The following is a 19,356-nucleotide window of genomic DNA, read 5'->3' on the forward strand; positions in this document are numbered from 1 at the left end:
CAATGGTGCCAACTTTGACCACGATCTGTGAAGTTTCAATGGTTTTGGGTGTTTGTCCGTACGATTTCGAAGGAGAAAGAGAGAGAGAGTCTGAGAGATGAGATAGAGGGCATGGGAATGAGAGAGAGAGAAGGGTATGGATATGTGTGGTCCAAAAATACACACCAATCAAATTGCTTAATCCTTCTGTTCTAATTGGGTCCAATTAGTTAGGACTATAACTAATTAACCCAATTCTTTAACCCAAACACAAAAACATGTCCAACGCTCAAGGGTAAATCCGTTTTTTCACAACCACGATAATTAATTCTCGAGACGGGCTGTGACAATCTCCCTACCTTATAAAATTTCATCCTCGAAATTACATACAACCTATACATCCACTAATAATCATAAAATAAGCGTGGATACATCTCTCTCATCCGATCTTCTGTCTCTCAAGTAACTTCTTCCACTGAATGATTTCTCCACAATACCTTCACCAAACACATGGTCTTGTTCATTGGTTTTTTATCCTTCCAATCCAATAGAGTCACTGGCTCCTCATCATAAGTCAACTCCGAATTGATTTCCAAAGGTTGAGGAGGAATCACATGTGAAGGATCTGAAACATAATGTCGAAGCATCGAAACATGAAATACATCGTGCACCTTGGATAACTCTGGAGGCAACTCAAGCCTGTAAGCAACCTTACCAACTTGCTCAGTGATCATTTGTGGTCCAATGAACCTAGGACTCAACTTTCCTTTCTTTCTAAATCGTACTACAACTTTCCAAGGTGATAGCTTCAGAAATACCCAATCGCCTACATCTTATTTCTGATCAATGGCATGCTTGTCTGCTAAGTTCTTTTGTCAATCTTGGGCCGCTTTCAGGTTAGACTTAATTACCTGAACATTTTGCGTAGTCACATCCATAATCTCAGGGCCACTAAAACTCTTTTGCCAACCTCTGACCAACATAGAGGCGTACGACAAGATTTCCCATAAAGTGCCTCAAATGGCGCCATACCAATACTCGAATGATAACTGTTGTTGCAGGCGAACTCCATCAAATCCAAACAATCATGCCAACTATCTCCAAACTGCAGCACTGAAGATCTCAACATATCCTCTAATGTCTGAATAGTTCTCTCAGATTGTCCATCTGTCTGAGGATGATATGCCGTACTATAAAGTAATCTCGTACCAAGAGCTTCCTGGAATGCTATCCAGAACTTGGAAGTAAATCTAGGATCTCGATCGGAGATAATATTAACTGGCACACCATGATACTTTATAATCTGTGATATAAATAACTTAGCTAATCGGCTTAGCGAATACTTCTCCCTCACTGGAATAAAATACGCTGACTTCGTAAGCCGATCAACTACCAACCAGATGTCGTCATAACCATTATGTGTACGAGGGAGCTTGTATACAAAATCCATAGTAATATTTTCCCATTTCCACTGTGGAACGAGAAGTGGCTGCATCAACCCAAATGGCTTCTTACTTTCAGCTTTAACCTGTTGACAAATGGCACACCTACTCACATATTCGGCAATTTCTTTGTTCATACCCAGCCAATAATAAAATGGTCTAATGGTATGATACATCTTAGTGCCTCCTAGATGCATTGCATATGCCGAAATATGTCCTTTATCCAAAATTTCTTTGTTTAACTCTGCATTATTTGGTACATACATCCTGCTTTCCTGCATAAGCATGCCATCAGTTTCTTGAATCTCAAAATCTTTCTTTTTGCCATGATTTCTTGCTTGAATTATTTCCTGGGTCTTTTCATCATTCATTTGAGCTTCAAGCACACGATCAATTAAAATTGTCTAACCTGGAAATTAGCAATCAAGGTTTCTTCTCGGTCTTCCACTCCTAACTTCACTCCAGTGGACCTCAAATCTGCTAGAAGCGGAACATGACAATCATAGATGGCATTAAGTCTAGTTGGAGTCTTTCTACTAAGTGCATCTGCCACTGCATTTTCACGACTAGGATGATACTCAATCGTGGAATCATAGTCACTAAGTAACTCAATCCACCTCTGATGACGAAGATTAAGATCTTTCTAAGTAAACAGATACCGAAGACTCTTATGATCTGTGAAGATCTTACATGTCTCACCATAAAGATAATGTCTCCAAATCTTCAAGGCAAAGATGATAGTTGCTAACTCCAAATCATGTGTAGGGTAATTCTTCTCATGATGTTTCAACTGTCTCGAAGCATAAACAATCACCCTACCATGTTGCATTAATACATAACCCAAACCATTCAGAGAAGCATCATTATAAACCACATAATTACCGCTATCATCTGGAAATGCTAGAACAGGAGCATGAGTGAGGTAGTACTTCAGTTATTGGTAACTTTGCTCACATTTATTATCCCACTCAAACTTAGCATCCTTTCGAGTCAACCTCGTCAATGGCAAAGCAATCACTGAAAAATCCTTAACGAACCGTCTATAATAGCTAGGCCAAGAAAACTCCATACCTCGGTGACGGTTTGAGGTTGCTCCCAATTCTCCATAGCTGCCACTTTCTGAGAATCCACTTGAATGCCTTGAGCAGAAATGACATGTCCCAAAAATGCCACTTGATTCAACCAAAATTCACAATTGCTAAACTTAGCATATAGTTGATGTTCTTTCAAACTGCTCAACACCAACTTCAAATGTCTAGCATGCTCAGCCTTAGACTTAGAGTGTACCAGAATATCGTCAATGAAGACAATAACAAACTTGTCTAAATATGGCTAGAATACTCGATTCATTAAATCCATAAAAGCTGTTGGTGCATTAGTTAACCCGAATGGCATCATAAGAAACTCATAATGACCATATTGAGTCCTGAATGCGGTTTTAGGGACATTTTCCTTTTTAATCTTCAACTGATAGTATCCCGACCTTAAGTCAATCTTAGAAAATACACAGGCACCTCTGAGTTGATCAAACAAATAATCTATACGAGGCAATAGATAACGGTTTTTAATGGTTACCTGATCCAATTGCCTGTAATCAATGCACAGCCTCAAAGTTCCATCTTTCTTCCTCACAAATAACACTGGAGCTCCCCAAGGTGAAGTACTCGACTAAATAAAACCTTTCTCCACTAACTCTTGCAATTGGACTTTCAATTCCCTTAATTCAGTAGGAGCCATTCTGTAAAGAGTCAAAGATATAGGATTCGTACCTGGGAGTAGATCAATAACAAACTCCACCTCTCTATCTGGCGACAATCCAGGCAAATCCTTAGGGAAAACATCCGGAAAATATCTGACCACACGAACATCCTTCACACTACTAGGAGCATTATCATTCAACACCACATGAGCCAAATATCCCTAACAACCTTTCGATAACAATCTCTTTGCTTTCATGGTTGAAATAATACCATGCCTCACCCTACTAGGCTCTCCTACAAAGGTAACTTCAGGTAATCCAGGACAATGAAATGTGACTGTCTTCCCATAACAATCTATCTTGGCACGATTATAGTGCAACCAATCAGTGCCCCAAATCACATCAAAATCCATAATATCCAACGGCATAAGATTAGCCGGCATAATAATATCATCTACTATCACTAGACATCTTGGTTATATTCGATCCACAAAACAGCTATCCCCTCTAGGCATAGAAAATTCTAAATTATATCCTAAAGGTGTAGGATGAGGTCATGTCATTTGAGCAAATGTATGAGAAATAACAGAATGTGTAGCACCACAATCAATCAATACTCTAGCAAAATGACAAAGAATATTTAACGTACCCATGATTAAATCTGGATTATTCTGGGCATCTAGCAGTGACATGTTATGGATATGCCCCTGATTCTGCTGTCGTCCACCGCGATCTCTGTTAGCATGAATACGACGTTCCTGCCTCTGATGACTCGATTCCCTTGAAGATCATGTACTACTAGCAGCAGTCTCTCCCTACTGGGGCTGTCCCCCTTGATACCACTGAGATCCACCATTTGAATGTGGCTGATAAGACATAGATCCTCCCTGATACTGAGGATATCCACTCTGATACTGAGGATCCTAAGAGTACTGCGGCTATCACGAGGTGTAAGGAGCGACGTTGCCTTGATAGTTGTAAGCACCTCCTCGTCCAGTCTGAGTATAACCACCAGATCCTGAAACTTGCTGAGTAGGTTCAGGTGGTGGGAAAGAAGGCTGCTGGGGTTTCTGCTGACTCTGAGAGCATTGGGCAGCCCTATGACCCATTTGTCCACAAGTAAAACATCCATTGCTGCCTCTCCTACACTCCCCAAAATGCCGATTATTACACCTGCGGTATAAGGGATTACCGGATCTACTTGAACCACCAAAATCTCTCTATCTCTGGAACCTCTAACTTCCAGTAAATATACCACCTCTCATCTGCATATTAGTACTAAATCCTTCGCTAGAAGAGCTATAACTGCCACCACTCCTATTAAAGTTCTGGGTCTTGCGGGGTCCCTGAAATGCTTGTCCTTTTCCTTTGTCATCTCGTCTCTGGCCCCCATTGTTTCATTCCTCATATTCACTTTCACTAGGCATGTTATTTGAGGCCTCAATCCTCAATAGAATGTCATAAAACTCCTGGTAAGAGGCACAGTGAGTCGATGTCGCTATAGAACGCCATTTCTTCTTCGTACCCAAACTGAAACGGCGAAGCATCTCTACCGGATTAGCAGCAACCTCCGGATCATATCTCGACAAATCAGTAAACATCTTACAATACTCATTAGAGGACATCTTTCCTTGCCTCATATGAGTAAACTCCTGTTTCTTAAGATCGATATACACATGAGGAATGAACCTTTTTCGAAACAGTTCCTTAAACACTCTTCAGTCCCCAATCTCTTCTGGGGTCATCTGGTATGACTCTTGTCTCCACCAGGATGCAAGTTGTTCTCCCAAAAACCAGATAGTCATCTCGACCCACCTATCAGGAGGAAGATTCCCCTGACTCTACATCACCTGAAAGATCTTCTCTATATGATTCAGCCATTTTTCTGCCCCCTCATGACCTTCATTTCCCATGAAGTGAGTCAACTTCAGATTATGAACTGTCTAAAGAGATGTCCTCTGAGGAGTACAGAATGTTGTCTGAATGGTAGAAATTATAACTTTCCCTAATTGAGCAATATTAGGGAAACTAGATTCAGCCGGCTGACGAGGCTCTCTACGAGGCGGCATAATTATGACATAAGACATCACAAGGATTAGAACATTCAAGAATTATACAGGACTGCTAAACCTAGGCTCTGACACCAAACTGACACACTCCGACTGAGATCAAGGCATGCTGGCCGTCACGTGAGAATGACGTAGCCATTTGCACAATGCGGAAGCGATAATGATAAGAATTATACGAATAATTGAAAACCAAATTACTAGAGTGCACTATTAAACAGAAAGTGATACGAGTTATTTACAACAGTAAACACTCCTAATCAGAGCATAAAAGTCTAGGTGCAGTCTAGTAGGACAAGTACTAGTTATACAGTAACAAGAATGTCCAACTATTATTTGGATAAGTCAGAACATCCGACGTCCTCAAGCCACCAACAACAAGCATACTTAAAACCTGGTGGGGCGCAAAACAAAAAACTTTAGTGGGCAAAAACAAATGTTTTACAAAACCATCTCATTTATCAATATACTAACCCCTTGCTGTAAAACATGTATAATTTTTCCCAGAATCAAGATATAATCATATACATAATATATATATATATATAATCATATTAATTCAATTCATGCTTCACATAATCATATTCAAATGTATACTATGCCAAAATATAACAAAGTAAACAATCCAGGTAAGAATGATTTCATAGAAATATGATATGTTAGCCGGAACCCCTGTGGTAGTCTGTACGACTGAATTCATAGCTCAAAAGTCAATCTAGCCGGAGTCACTACAATGACCTATACGGTAATATATCGCACATAAGTCGGTACCACTAAAAAGGGTATGTACGACAAGATTGGGTGTAATATAATTATGCTCAATTCTATTCTCTCATAATAGCCGAGCGATAAATCGCTAGTCCTCTACGAGTTGGAACCATAATTAAGGCATGTACGACAAGATTGTGCACTTAAGTTGGATCCAATATGAGCATATGTTAAGACAGTGAGTTAGTTCAAGTATACACAAGGGTAACACGATACACGATAAGAAAAATATTAATTTTACAATTTTATAACCCTAAAAAAATACTATAATAATTATATATATTAATTTAAAATTTTTATACCCCTAAAAACCAAGGTTCTAAAAAACGCTAGGCGCTAGTCGGGCAGCGGGCTGGCGCCTAGCACCTAGGCGGCTAGGCAGGGTCTAGGCGGGTGCCTAGGCGGCCTAGGCGGATTTAGGTAAATTTCTTATATATTTTATGAATTAATTAATTTACTATATCAAATGTAAATAATTATTGACTAATATGTTATTTCTTATAGAAGAACATACATATGTGAATGTTTTATGTACATATATAATGTGCTTGCCTAGAAAAAAAAACTAAATATTATCTAAATAATTTATAATTTATATAACACTTATATATATAATATATATCCAAACTATTAAAAATATAAAAAGCCCATGGGTGGTTTTCATTATTAAAAGTAAGTTAAGGCCATCAGTCGTCCACCTCGCCTAGTCTTTCACATCACCCTTTGGGTGGTTTTCTTAATGAAAACCATTAGCGTCCATGGTTTTCATCCTCTCGCACATCTTCTTCATCTTCAATCTGGGTTGTTTTCCATTTTATCTTCCTCATCACTCACATATACTTCTTATATTTTTCTCTGTAAGTTTCCTTCTTCATCGAGTCTAGCATCCAAAGAGTTGATTTGCAAATGCGAGTCTGCCTAAGACGAAAGGGCATGGAACAGAAGACTAGAGTTGCAGAGGCGTTGGCGATGGAAGAAGAGCAATATCAATCCGCCTAGACATATAGCCTATCGCCGCTTAGACCGCCAAGAGTGCCTAGCCAGTACCTAGTTGGCCGCCTAGCTCCTCACCGATTTTGTAAACAATTTGCTCTAAATCGTATTGGAAAACCACCACTCAGCGCCTAGGCGTCGCCTAGGCCACTTTTTAGAACACTACTAAAAACTATAATAATTATATATATATATATTAAATTAAATTTAAAAAATTGGTGACCATTGGATCGGCTGAGATTTAATCTCAGCCGTCCATTTGCATTAGGTTCGAGGTTATCCTTCTCTTCTCTCTCATTCACTCTGATCTCTCCAGTCCAGACTTACTCCTGCACTGTCTCTTTAATCTGCATCTTTCTCGCATTCTCCTTTGTTCATTTCCTTTAACTCGACTCCGACAGCTATAAGAAAACCACACACAGGCAAGCACACACTAAGGGTATGAATTTTGTATTAGTGAATGTGTTATGTGGTCCTTGTTTGTCCCCAACAAACCAAAACAAAACACTTAAGTCCTAAGTATTCCAAAACTTAGGAAAAATTAGGAATGAAACCGCAACCAACATATCACACACCATAAGGTTCAAGGGTATAATTGTAATTTCATGCTATCGAAAAATAATAGTCCAGGACGGGCTATGACAATCTACCTACCTTAATAAAATTTCGTCCTCGAAATTTATACAATCACTACAATCCACTAATAAACATAATATAGGCATGGATACATCTTTCTCATTCGGTCCTCTGTTTCCTAAGTAGCTTCTTCCACTGAGTGATTTCTCCACAAAACTTTCACCAAATGCATTGTCTTATTCCTTAGCTCCTTATCTTTCCAATCCAAAATAGTCACTAGCTCCTTGTCGTAAGTCAAATCCGGATTAATTTCCAATGGTTGAAGATGTATCACATGTGAAGGATCTGAGACATGATGACGAAGCATAGAGACATGAAAAACATCGTGCACTCTTGATAACTCTGGAGGCAACTCAAGCCTGTAAGCAACTTCACCGATTCCCTCGGTGATCCGATACGGTCCGTTGTACCTAGGGCTTAGCTCTTTTTCCTAAACCGTACCACACCTTTCCACGGTGACAACTTCAAAAATACCCAATCGTTAACTTTATACACTCTATCAGTAGCATGCTTGTCTGCCAGACTTTTCTGACGATCCTGGGCCACTTTCAGGTTAGACTTAATTACCTGAATATTCTGAGTAGTTTCATCCATAATCTTTGGGCCCACCAAAACTCTTTCACAAACTTCTGACCAGCATAATGGCGTTCGACAAGACTTGAGATAGAGTGCCTTAAATGGTGCCATACCAATACTCAAATGGTAACTGTTGTTGTAGGCGTACTCCATCAAATCCAAACAATCATGCCAACCATAGTTAAATTGCAGCACTGAAGATTTCAGCATATCCTCTAACATCTAAATAGTCCTCTCAGACTGCCCATCTGTCTGAGGATGATATGCCATATTATAAAGTAATCTCGTACCAAGAGCTTTCTGGAACGCTACCTAGAACTTAGAAGTGAATCTAGGATCCCGATCCGAGATAATATCAACTGGAACACCATGGTACTTCACAATCTTCGATATGAATAACTGAGCTAATCGGCTTAATGAGTATTTTTCCCTGACTGGAATAAAGTGTGTTGACGTAGTGAGCTGATCAACTATCACCCATATGTCGTCATAACCATTCTGTGTACGAGGAAGTTTGTACACAAAATCCATAGTAATATTTTCCCATTTTCACTGTGGAACGGGAAGTGGCTGCATCAATCCAAAAGGTTTCTTTCTTTCTGCTTTAACTTGCTGAAAAATAACACACTTACTCACATACTCAGCAATTTCTCTTTTCATATCCGGCCAATAATAAAATGGTCAAATGGTATGATACATCTTGGTACCTCCTGGATGCATTGCAGATGCGTAAATATGCACTTCATCAAGGATTTCTTTCTTTAACTCTACATTATTCGGCACATACATTCTGTTCTCTTCCATAAGCATGCCATCAGTTTCTCAAACTCTGAAATCTTTCTTCTTGCCTCGATTTCTTGCTTGAATTATTTCCTAGGTCTCTTCATCATTCATCTGAGCTTCAAGCACACAATCAATGAAAATTAGCCTAACTCGAAAATTCGCAAGTAAGGCTTCCTATCGATCTTCCACCCCTAACTCTACTCCAGTGGACCTTAAATCTACAAAAAGAAGAACATGACAATCCTAGATGGCCTTAAGTCTAGCTAGAGACTTCCTACTACGTGCATTCGCCACTGCATTTGCACGACTAGGGTGATACTCAATCGTGCAATCATAATCGTTAAGCAACTCAATCTACCTCCGCTGCTGAAGATTTAGATCCATCTGAGTAAAAAGATACTGAAGACTCTTATCATTCGTGAAGATTTTACATTTCTCACCATAAAGATAATGTCTCTAAATCTTCAAAGCAAAGATGATAGCCGCTAACTCCAGATCATGAGCAGGGTAATTCTTCTCATGAGGTTTCAACTGTCTCGAAGCATAAGCAATCACCCTATCATGTTGCATCAATACACAACCCAGACCATTTAAAGAAGCATCACTGTAAACCTCAAAATTACCACTATCATCTGGGAGTGCTAAAACAGGTGCATGAGTGAGATAATACATCAACTGCTGAAAACTTTGCTCACAATTATCATCCCACTCAAACTTAACATCCTTCCTGGTCAATCTCGTCAATGGTAAAGCAATAACTGAAAAATCCTTAATAAACTGTCTATAATAACCTGCTAGGCTAAGAAAACTTCGTACCTCAGTGACAGTTCGAGGTTGCTCCGAATTCTCCACAGCTACCACTTTTTGACAATCCATTCGAATACCTTTAGCTGATATAACATGTCCTAAAAATGCCACTTGATCTAACCAGAATTGGCATTTGCTAAACTTAGCATATAACTAATGTTCCCTCAAACTTTTCAACACCAATTTAAGATGTTTAGCATGCTCTGCTCTAGACTTAGAGTACACCATAATATCATCAATGAAGATGACAAACCTATCCAAATGTGGTTGGAATACTCGATTCATTAAGTCCATGAAAGTTGTTGGTGCATTAGCCAACCCGAATGGCATCACAAGAAACTCATAATGACCATATCGAGTTCTGAATGCTGTTTTCAGGACATCTTCACATTTAATCTTCAACTGGTAGTAACCAGACCTCAAGTCAATCTTAGAGAACACACAGGCACCTTAGAGTTGATCAAACAAATCATCTATACGTGGCAACGGATAACGGTTCTAAATTGTTACCCGATTCAATTGCCTGTAATCAATGCATAGCCTCGAAGTTCCGTATTTCTTCCTCACAAATAAAACTGGAGCTCCCCAGGGTGAAGTACTAAGCCGAATAAAACCTTTATCCATTAATTCCTGCAACTGAACTTTCAATTCCCTCAATTCAGCAAGAGCTATTCTATAAGGAGTTAAAGATATAGGATCCGTACCTGGAAGTAAATCAATAGTGAACGCTACGTCTCTATTTGGCAACAATCCATGCAAATCATCAGGGAACACATCCGGAAAATGCCTAACAACATGTACATCTTCCACACTATTAGGAGCATTATCATTCAACACCACATGAGCCAAATATCCCTGACAACCCTTTGACAACAATCTTTTGGCTTCCATGGCAGAAATAACACCATTCCTCACCCTGCTAGGCTCTCCTACAAATGTAACTTTAGGTAATCCAGGATGATGGAAAGTAATTGTCTTTCCATAGCAATCTATCTTGGAACGATTGTAGTGTAACCAATCAATGCCCAAAATCACATCAAAATAAAAAATGTCTAACAGAATAAGGTTAGCTGGCATAACAACATCCTCCACCATCATTGAACATCCTGGATATACCAGATCAACATAACATCTCTCCCTTATAGGCATAGAAAATTCTAAATCATATCCTAGAGGTGTAAGATGAGGTTGCATCACTTGAGCAAAGGTAAGAGAAACAGCTGAATGCATAGCACCACAATCAATCAATACTCTAGAAAAATGACCAAGAATATTTAGCGTACCCATGATTAAATTAGGATTGTTCTGAGCATCCTGCAGTGTCATATTGTGGATACGTCCCTGAGCCTATTGTCATCCACCACGACCTCTGTTATCATGAATACCTCGTCCTTGTCTTGGCTGACCCGATTGCCTCGAAGATCCTGCACTGCTAGCAGCAATCTCTACTTGCTAGGGCTGTCTCTTCCAGTACCACTGGGATCCACCTGCTGAATGTGGCTGATATGGCATAGAACCTCCCGGATACTAAGGGTAACCACCCTGATAATGAGGGTCCTGCGAGTACTAATATTGCCCTGTAGTATAAGAAGCGGCGTCGCCTTGATAATGATAAGCACCTCCACGACCAGTTTGGGCATAACCACTAGGTCCTGAAGCTTGCTAGATCGATGCAGGCGGTGGTAAGGAAGGTTGTTGGGGCCTCTGCTGATTCTGAGGGCAATGTGCAGCCCTATGCCCCATATGTCGACAAGTATAGCATCCACCGCTGCCTCTCCTACACTCCTTAAAATGCCTACTCTTACATTTACGGCATAAAGGAACACCTGAGCCACCAAAATCCCTCTGCCTCTGAAATCTAGGGCCTACAAAAAATCTACCACCTCTCGTCTACACATTAGAGCTCAAGCCTTTACTGGAAGAGCTGGAACTGACACCATTTTTCTTAAAGCCCTGGGTCTTGCGAGGTCCCTGAGATGATCGACCTTTACCTTTATCGTCTCGCCTCTGGTTCCTGTTCTTTTCTTCTTCATCTTCACTTTCACTGGGCATGTTCTCTGAGTCCTCAATCCGCACTAAAACCTCATAAAACTCCTCGTAAGTGGCACAGGGAGTCGATGTCGTTATAGAACGCCATTTCTTCTTAGTACCCAACCTGAAATGACGGAGCATTTCAACTGGGTGTAATATAGTTATGCTCAATGCTATGCTCTCATGATAGCTATGCGATAAATCACTAGTCATCTACGAGTTAGAACCACCTATGATGGTCTGTACGACAAGACTGTGCACCTAAATTCGATCCAATGTGAGCATATGGTGCGGGTGGTGATATCATAAACAGGCCTGTACCTTATCTTTGACTAAATCATAATCACCGGGGTGCAGGTTTATGAGCTCAAAGTTTCTCAATTAATCACAACCATTCAATTCACATTCACAATTCATAAACTTATTGGAACTTAGCTGAGCGTCCACAACACCAAATCACATTTATGCATACAATTCTAACTCATGGTTTAAGCATAATTTAATAAGCAAGGCATTTTCAAAGCATACTTTCATTTAAACACATTTTCTGGGAAAATATCAAGTATATAAATATACAGTGAAAACCAAAAGCCCACTCACTGGTATGTCAAAGGGCCGCCTTTGGATATTGAATGCATAAAGGCAGAGCATTGTCCAATCCCGAAACGGAAAGCTCCTTGATTGTTCGATTGTCTACTGCCATATCTTGGACTTCTTCAAAAGTCCTTGTTGTGGCCTCCTCTTGCTCTTCTTCTTTGTCTTCTTCAAGATCTGGTGCAGGTTGAGATGGTTGGGGATCTTGTTGATTCCTAGCTCGTCTCAAAGTTCGTTCAAAATCGTCGTCAAAGTCAAAGATGTGCTTATGAATAGGTTGAGAACTTCGAGTCATAAACCACCTAAAATAAGAAAACAAGTAATATCAGCAACTAGGAACAAAAACACATGAAAATAAACAAAAAGAAATAATAAGGGATTAGCAAAGTTGCTAATCCTAGGCAACGGTGCCAAAAACTTGATGCGAAAATTAACTTAACACACAAATTTAACCCTTTTTTGACAACTGTAGTATAAGTATGAGTAGGGATCGTTCTGGACTGGGGATTAGGAGGGCTTGGTAATAACCTCTAAACTGACTCAAAAACATAAAACTAAACTTAAAAAATACTTAACAAGAGTCACAAGACTCAAAGCAAACTTAAAATACTCAAAACAGATTAAAACAACTAAATAAACTTAAACTAGACACTAGGAATGACTTTGGACGAAAATTGACTTTTACTTGAATCAAAACATTTAAAAACACAAATTAAAACAGATTCTAACTAATTAGACACACTAAAGTAAAGGGGGGATTGAGTTTTGGATGAAGTTGAAACAAACAAACAAGTATGAAAAACTAGACAGATTGTAAAACAAATTTGAGAAATAAGATGATGGATGGATAGCTAGAGGCTTTTTCTCCACACATGACATGGATGCAAATAACTTGATTTCCAGTTACTACTTCATTAAATTATGAACGACAATGCTTCAAATTAACTGTGACATCACTAGTTAACTCTCAGATTTTCCTTGTTTTATTAGATTGGATGACATCATTCTACAACCCAAAACATTCTACAAAAGTTCCCTACATGACATCATAATAGAGATACAATCAAAGATCATTACGTTTAATGAAAATCATAAGCATTGACAAAGCACTTGCAACTATGACATCATGTCGCTTATGCTAGGAATTCAACTTAACGCGATCGTTTATAAGTGACCTTCACTACATGTGAATATAAGTTTGTAACGATTATGTAAAACTTCTTTATATTCTAGCAACGGATTTATGCATACCAATTAAGTGTCAACCCTTAATTAACAAATACAAATAAGTTATCAATCAAATAGTTAAGCCAATTGCATTCACGATTCAAGAGTTCATAACTGGAATTTATTAATTTATATTGCACACATAATCATGGCTTTGAAATCACCCCTAGCCAAGAGGGGTTTAGCCACTCATATTTACAAAAAAACGAAAGGAAATGAATTTAAACATTAGAAACAAAAGAAAGAAAACACCTAAACGCTCCAACGATCTAAGTTGGACAGCAAGGACGTCCAAGCACTTTCCTTCCCTTCTTTTGCTACGGCATAAGGTGTTGGTGAGTGTTTGAAGGTTTGTTTGTATGGAGGAATGGATGTGAAGATGAATGGATGTGTTTGAATGAAGGTTGTATTGAAAATGGGGATGAATGATCAAGCAAAAACTAAACTATATGGCTCCCACACACACTTCCTTTTATAGAGGAAGTGCACGGCAATGGAGGGAATTTAGTGGTGTTTGCAATGATTCAAGGGTAAAAATGAAGTAATGATGCAAAGCATAGGGGGTAAAATGGAATGGTGTTGCAGCTAGGGAACATGAATGATTGTGCACATGGTAGAGAAAGGAAAGGGAGGTGGAATGGTGCAGAAATGAGTCAAAGGTGCAGCAAGACTCATGATGCACGGCATGGGATTCCAAATGTGGTGGATGGTGCATCAATGAGTGCATGTAGTGGAGGTAAAAGTTGTATGAAATCTGATGGGTGAAGGGGACAAGAAATGTGCAGCAATTGAGTGCAATGATTCAATGTTTTGATGCATGAAATCAGAAATAATGAAGGAGACAAGGGTGGTGCACGGCATGGGTGGATAATGAGTGTAATGGTGCATGAAATGAGTGCAAGAAATTTGGTGCATGAAGGGGACAAAGGTGATTATGCATGGCATGGGTGGAAAGGTGAGTAATTGGTGAATCAATGAGTGCAAGGAGGTGAAAGGATATCATGCACATGGTAGAAAAAGGAAAGGAAGTGGAATGATGTAACAAATGAGTCAATGCAGGGAACATGGATGATGATGCACGGCATAGGAATCCAAATGGAGTGCAATGGTGGTGCACGACAATGATGGAAAGGTGAATGGTGGAGTGACACCCCTTTGTGGCTGAGCTCTTTGTCCTTTTTACACTAATTCTTCTTTCTCTTTAACACATTCCTAGCCTTTTTAGTCTTCAATTTCGTCCATCCACCTTGCTCCATGCATGTGCTATACATTCCAAGCCTAAAACTGCTCCAAAATGCACCAAAATGCATCTTATTGCTTTATAAGGCCTATGGACCTACAAACACACGAAAATAGCTTAAAATACATAATTAACTAAGAGATAACAACTTAAATGCATGAGAACAAGCTAACTCAGTTGCATAAATAGGCTCCTATCAAATTCCCCCACACTTAGCTTTTGTTAGTCCTCGAGCAAAACAAAACAAACAAAACAAACAAAACACAACCTAAACCTTCCAACATTTGCCTCAGGGATTTTTAATGAAACATGACATGTTAAAAATCATCATTCCCACAGATTTTGGTCATCTTTACACTTGAGCACATACTTAATCATAGTCACCACTTACTAATTCACAATTAACCAATTAAAACGATGTTTTGAATGTAGTAACATGCCTTAGAGAATTTGCTCAATTCCTTACAAGATACTCTCTATTTTTACACACATTTTCTGACTACACACCCTATACTAGTATATGTGAGAAGATTGATGTAAACACAAAAGACGAGGACTCACATATGTTATAACAAAGAAAGCAATTTTCTGGAGTTATTAAGCATGTTTAGATATGATCTCATGAATGGAATGCTACTACTTAGATGCTAGAACCAGTGACACCATATGCTCATACCAATTTCAAACTCCACAAATTGAAACACACAACACTCAAGATTGAAGCCAAGGGTTGTAACAGAGCTTGTGGGTAATGGCTAATAAATAAAGGATAGGAATAACAAACGTTCTTAAAGCGATAGCAAGCAAAGCAATGAAATAGACACTTGGAATTCACTTTAGAATGCAGAATCAACTTTTAAATACAAAGGGAAGATTCATGCAACACTTAGGGCCGAATTCAATGTTTTGGACCCTTTTTTAACAAACAACACTTTAGAGCTCCTTTTCATACTCTTTTCAATTCTTTTTTCTTTTCACTCTTTTTATTTTTTTCTTTTCTACCCGTGCCTTATTAAGGACTTTGGCACACACACACACACACAAGAATCACTTCCCCCACACTTGCTTTCTGCAATACATTGATAAAAAAGGAGTTCATTTTAAGTTATGCTTTACTACGCTTCAAGAACAAGGGTATGGATGGTAATAAAACTAGGCTAGGTAAGGATAGTGTGGATTAACAAAGAACATAGGCTTAACAAGGCTCAACGGGGTTAAACTTAAACACATAATGAAATAGGGGCACGGCAATTTGGCTTTGGTGGTCACTACACAACTTCATCTTGAATATGTGTTATGCAAATCAATAGCATGCTTTGAATGAAATAGGCATGAGTTCTAGCATTTGGAACTAAATGATGAAACGCCTTCTAAGTAGCAACCAAGCAAAGAATAATGAGATCATGCAAGGACTTTAGAAAACAACGATGCACAGATTATTAACTCTCCAAATAAACGTTTAGGCTCAAGTCTCACAAGGTTGTAGCATTCATTTGAGTTCCTTCCTTCAAGCATGTTACAAAAACTAATTTTTCCTTTATGATTGCATGTGAATTCATAAATTATAACCACAACCAAGCATACACCAAAGAGTAAATCAAATTTTCATCCATGTTTATAACTCTCTTTAACAGTCATATAATTAAAAACCAAATCCTCATCATTGTGTTGGAAGGTACACTAAAACACAAATAAACACACAAAAACAACTCTTTTTGGTTTTTTTTTTTTCCAAACAATTTTTCAAATTTTTATGAGATTTTCGGATTTTTATGTCAAAACACACTAAAACACTCCAAAACTGCTTAAAACACTTAAAACAGCAAGGAACAACACTATAAGTAATGGGTGATAAACTCCTACGAATTTCATGCAAAACAATGGTTACCCCTCCATACTTAAATCAAACATTGTCCTCAATGTTTCAAGCATAAACTCACACAAAAAAAAAAAAAGCAAACAAACCAACAACGAATAAACATGACAAGTATAGCAAAGTAAAAACCAGATAGAGTAGAGTTTAAGAACGCAAATCTCCTTTTGGAGATAGATGATCTTGTTGACTTTCCACAGCTTTGATCTCGAACTGGTTTGGAATTCTGAGTGAGGAATATTAGAGTTCCTTGGTTGTGCAGTCTGCATTCTTCTATACTTGTTTCTTCTGCACAGCAGGCAAGCACGAGGTAGAGGTGATGGTCTGTTTCTTTCTTCAATCTTTCCAAGTGCCAACCATTTGCTTTCTTTCTCCTTGTCCCTAGCTGAAGATGAATTAGCACATTGTCTCCACATGCTTTGAGGTATCATTTTCACTTCCCTTATCTGTTCTCCAGGCAGATGTGGTAGCTTGAGGAAGCATAAGATGTTGAAAATGAGTACTCAAGAGCAAGGCTAGTTAAGCAATCAGGAAGGGGCTCCAGGCAGTCGGTTCCAGATCGGAAGATTGATACCAAATGCTGGCTGATTGCTCTTTTTCTCCTTGTCCCGCAGGTGAAAAACAACGATAAGGGGAAAGCATGATATGAGATACTCTTGCTTTCAACCTTCATGATATGAAATACTTTTGCTTTTGATAGGTTGTTTGCAGAGGTATCCCAGGGAATAAGGAACACTGAGTGACTCGAGAGGCTTTGTTGGGAAGGCATTCTTGGAGATGAAGAAGGGTTATGTATGTCTGCCTTGCAATAGAGGGTGAAGGTCGACATTTATATGAATTAATAACTGGTACTATTCTTTCACTCTTGTCGACAACCGTTGGATGATCGAATAGTAATCTTCACATGCTTTCTATGTCACCAGAAATCTTCGACAGATTGCCCGTAATTTCTGCAAGGCTGAGTGTGTGTGTGACAGATGCTGACACGTCTGAAAAAGCACAAGCCATTAAAGACAATCTATGGGATTGTAGTACCAAGTCCGGAAACTAAAGCTTTCGGCATTTTCTTTGTCAAGTTTTGGATAGCGTTTGCAAATATATTGGTAAATAAAAACGTAACAAATATAAATTGATTGATTTTAAGCCATTTGATCCGAGTCTTTAAATCAAATAGCACCACCCACTATTTTTGGCAACTTTCATATCCCTCATCGGAATTCGAGAGTTTTGGAGGAAACTCTTAGTAGGGTATGGGAGACTCATCATTACCAAGCCCACCTCACAATGATATGATGTTGGCTAGCATCAATAATAACGAAAGAGTATGCTTACTCATTTGCATCTCTCGCAAGTACCCATCTTATTTGGCCTCTAGAGAATGAAGCCTCACAATGATATGATGTTGGCTCCATTGCACTTAGTTAAGTCATTCCCACCATGCAAGTTTGAGTAGGGGTTCAAGAACAACCTCATAATGATATGATGTTGATCATTCTCGTTGCCTACCTTCACAACATCATGTATGCATATAGAACTCCTCCTGAGTGTAAGCACGCACTTTGTACTCCCCCATGATAGGGTGAAGTCGATGTACAAGTCACAAATGATCGAAGCCTACCATAGTGGAAGGCCACAAAAGAGTGTTCAAAGCACTCTCACACTTATCAACTTAATAATGGTTTGGTTGAGGGTTTTAGGTCTCATCATATATAAGCATGCATTTTAATCTTATTAAAACAATTTGGTCCTGTTACAACTCTTGGTCCATGTGATTGATTTAGTTGTATATGATACTCCCACTATGCTTGTAAAACGGTTTTTAAAACAAGAGTGTATGGTACTACTAACATAAGGTTTGCATTCATTGATGGACTATATAGTTGACTTAGGGCCTTAGGATGACTATGAACCTTTTATTCGATCCAACACGAGCCTAGTGTTGAATCTCAGTCTAGGGATGGTGATTGATTTTAGTTACGCGTTTAATCACATTAAGGCATGTTTTCTTATTGGGCGTTGGACCCTTTACTTCATTTTCATGCATATCAAATAAAGCAAGAAAGAAGTACTTCAAAGTAAAGAAGAGCTTATGCTCTTTTACAACATCTGATCAAAACAAATTACTTTAAAGTAAAGAACAGCTTATGCTCTTTTACAATATTTGATCATATCAAATTACAACCAAAATCTAATCTACACATTCCCATGGTTCAAACAAATTTGAGACGGGCTTTCACATAGCTCAATTATCGTAGGCTTAGGTTCATAATCACCCTTTCTTTAATTAATTAACGCTTTAACTAATTAAACTTGAATGGAACATTTTCATTTGGTTTTTGTATCCATAGAATTGATTTAAATGGAGCTAAATGAAATGAAAATCAAATTCTCATTTAAAGATACAAAACTATTTTGTTCTCAACTAATTTGGGCCGAAAAACAATAACCTCAACCTTTGCGCTATATTGCAAAACACAAACTTTTGAGGTCACTTTGTAAAAACACAAAAGTCCATTACTTCATGTAATTACAACTAGAACCCAAAAATTTTATCAAAATACAAAAACTTCATTAAAGGAGCAAAACATTTTGTCCTTTAGTGATTTTGGGCCTTTACGTAAAAATGTAAACTTTCGGGTGAA

The 19,356-nt window shown here is 38.5% G+C and overlaps 1 protein-coding gene across 1 annotated transcript; it reads right to left on the reverse strand.

Moving 5' to 3' along the window:
- Positions 1-7,701: 7,701 nt before the first annotated feature.
- LOC139187854 (uncharacterized) lies at positions 7,702-8,381 on the reverse strand. Its single transcript, XM_070804462.1, has 2 exons — positions 8,151-8,381; positions 7,702-8,013 (listed from the first exon to the last, which is right to left on the reverse strand). The coding sequence occupies exons 1-2, from the start codon at positions 8,379-8,381 to the stop codon at positions 7,702-7,704; spliced, it is 543 nt and encodes a 180-aa protein (XP_070660563.1).
- Between the last annotated feature and the right edge of the window lie 10,975 nt (positions 8,382-19,356).

This window comes from Malus domestica, chromosome 09, assembly GCF_042453785.1.
Source record: "Malus domestica chromosome 09, GDT2T_hap1".
In the NCBI taxonomy this organism is placed as follows: domain Eukaryota; kingdom Viridiplantae; phylum Streptophyta; class Magnoliopsida; order Rosales; family Rosaceae; genus Malus; species Malus domestica.

What these genes read in the sequence shown, in the direction of transcription:
- LOC139187854 (XM_070804462.1), bottom strand. Translation starts at nt 8,381, where the DNA reads ATGTTAGAGGATATGCTGAAATCTTCAGTGCTGCAATTTAACTATGGT. An exon ending in AAACTACTCAGAATATTCAG is followed by an intron (nt 8,014 to 8,150) that starts GTAATTAAGTCT and finishes GGTACGGTTTAG; the next exon opens with GAAAAAGAGCTAAGCCCTAG.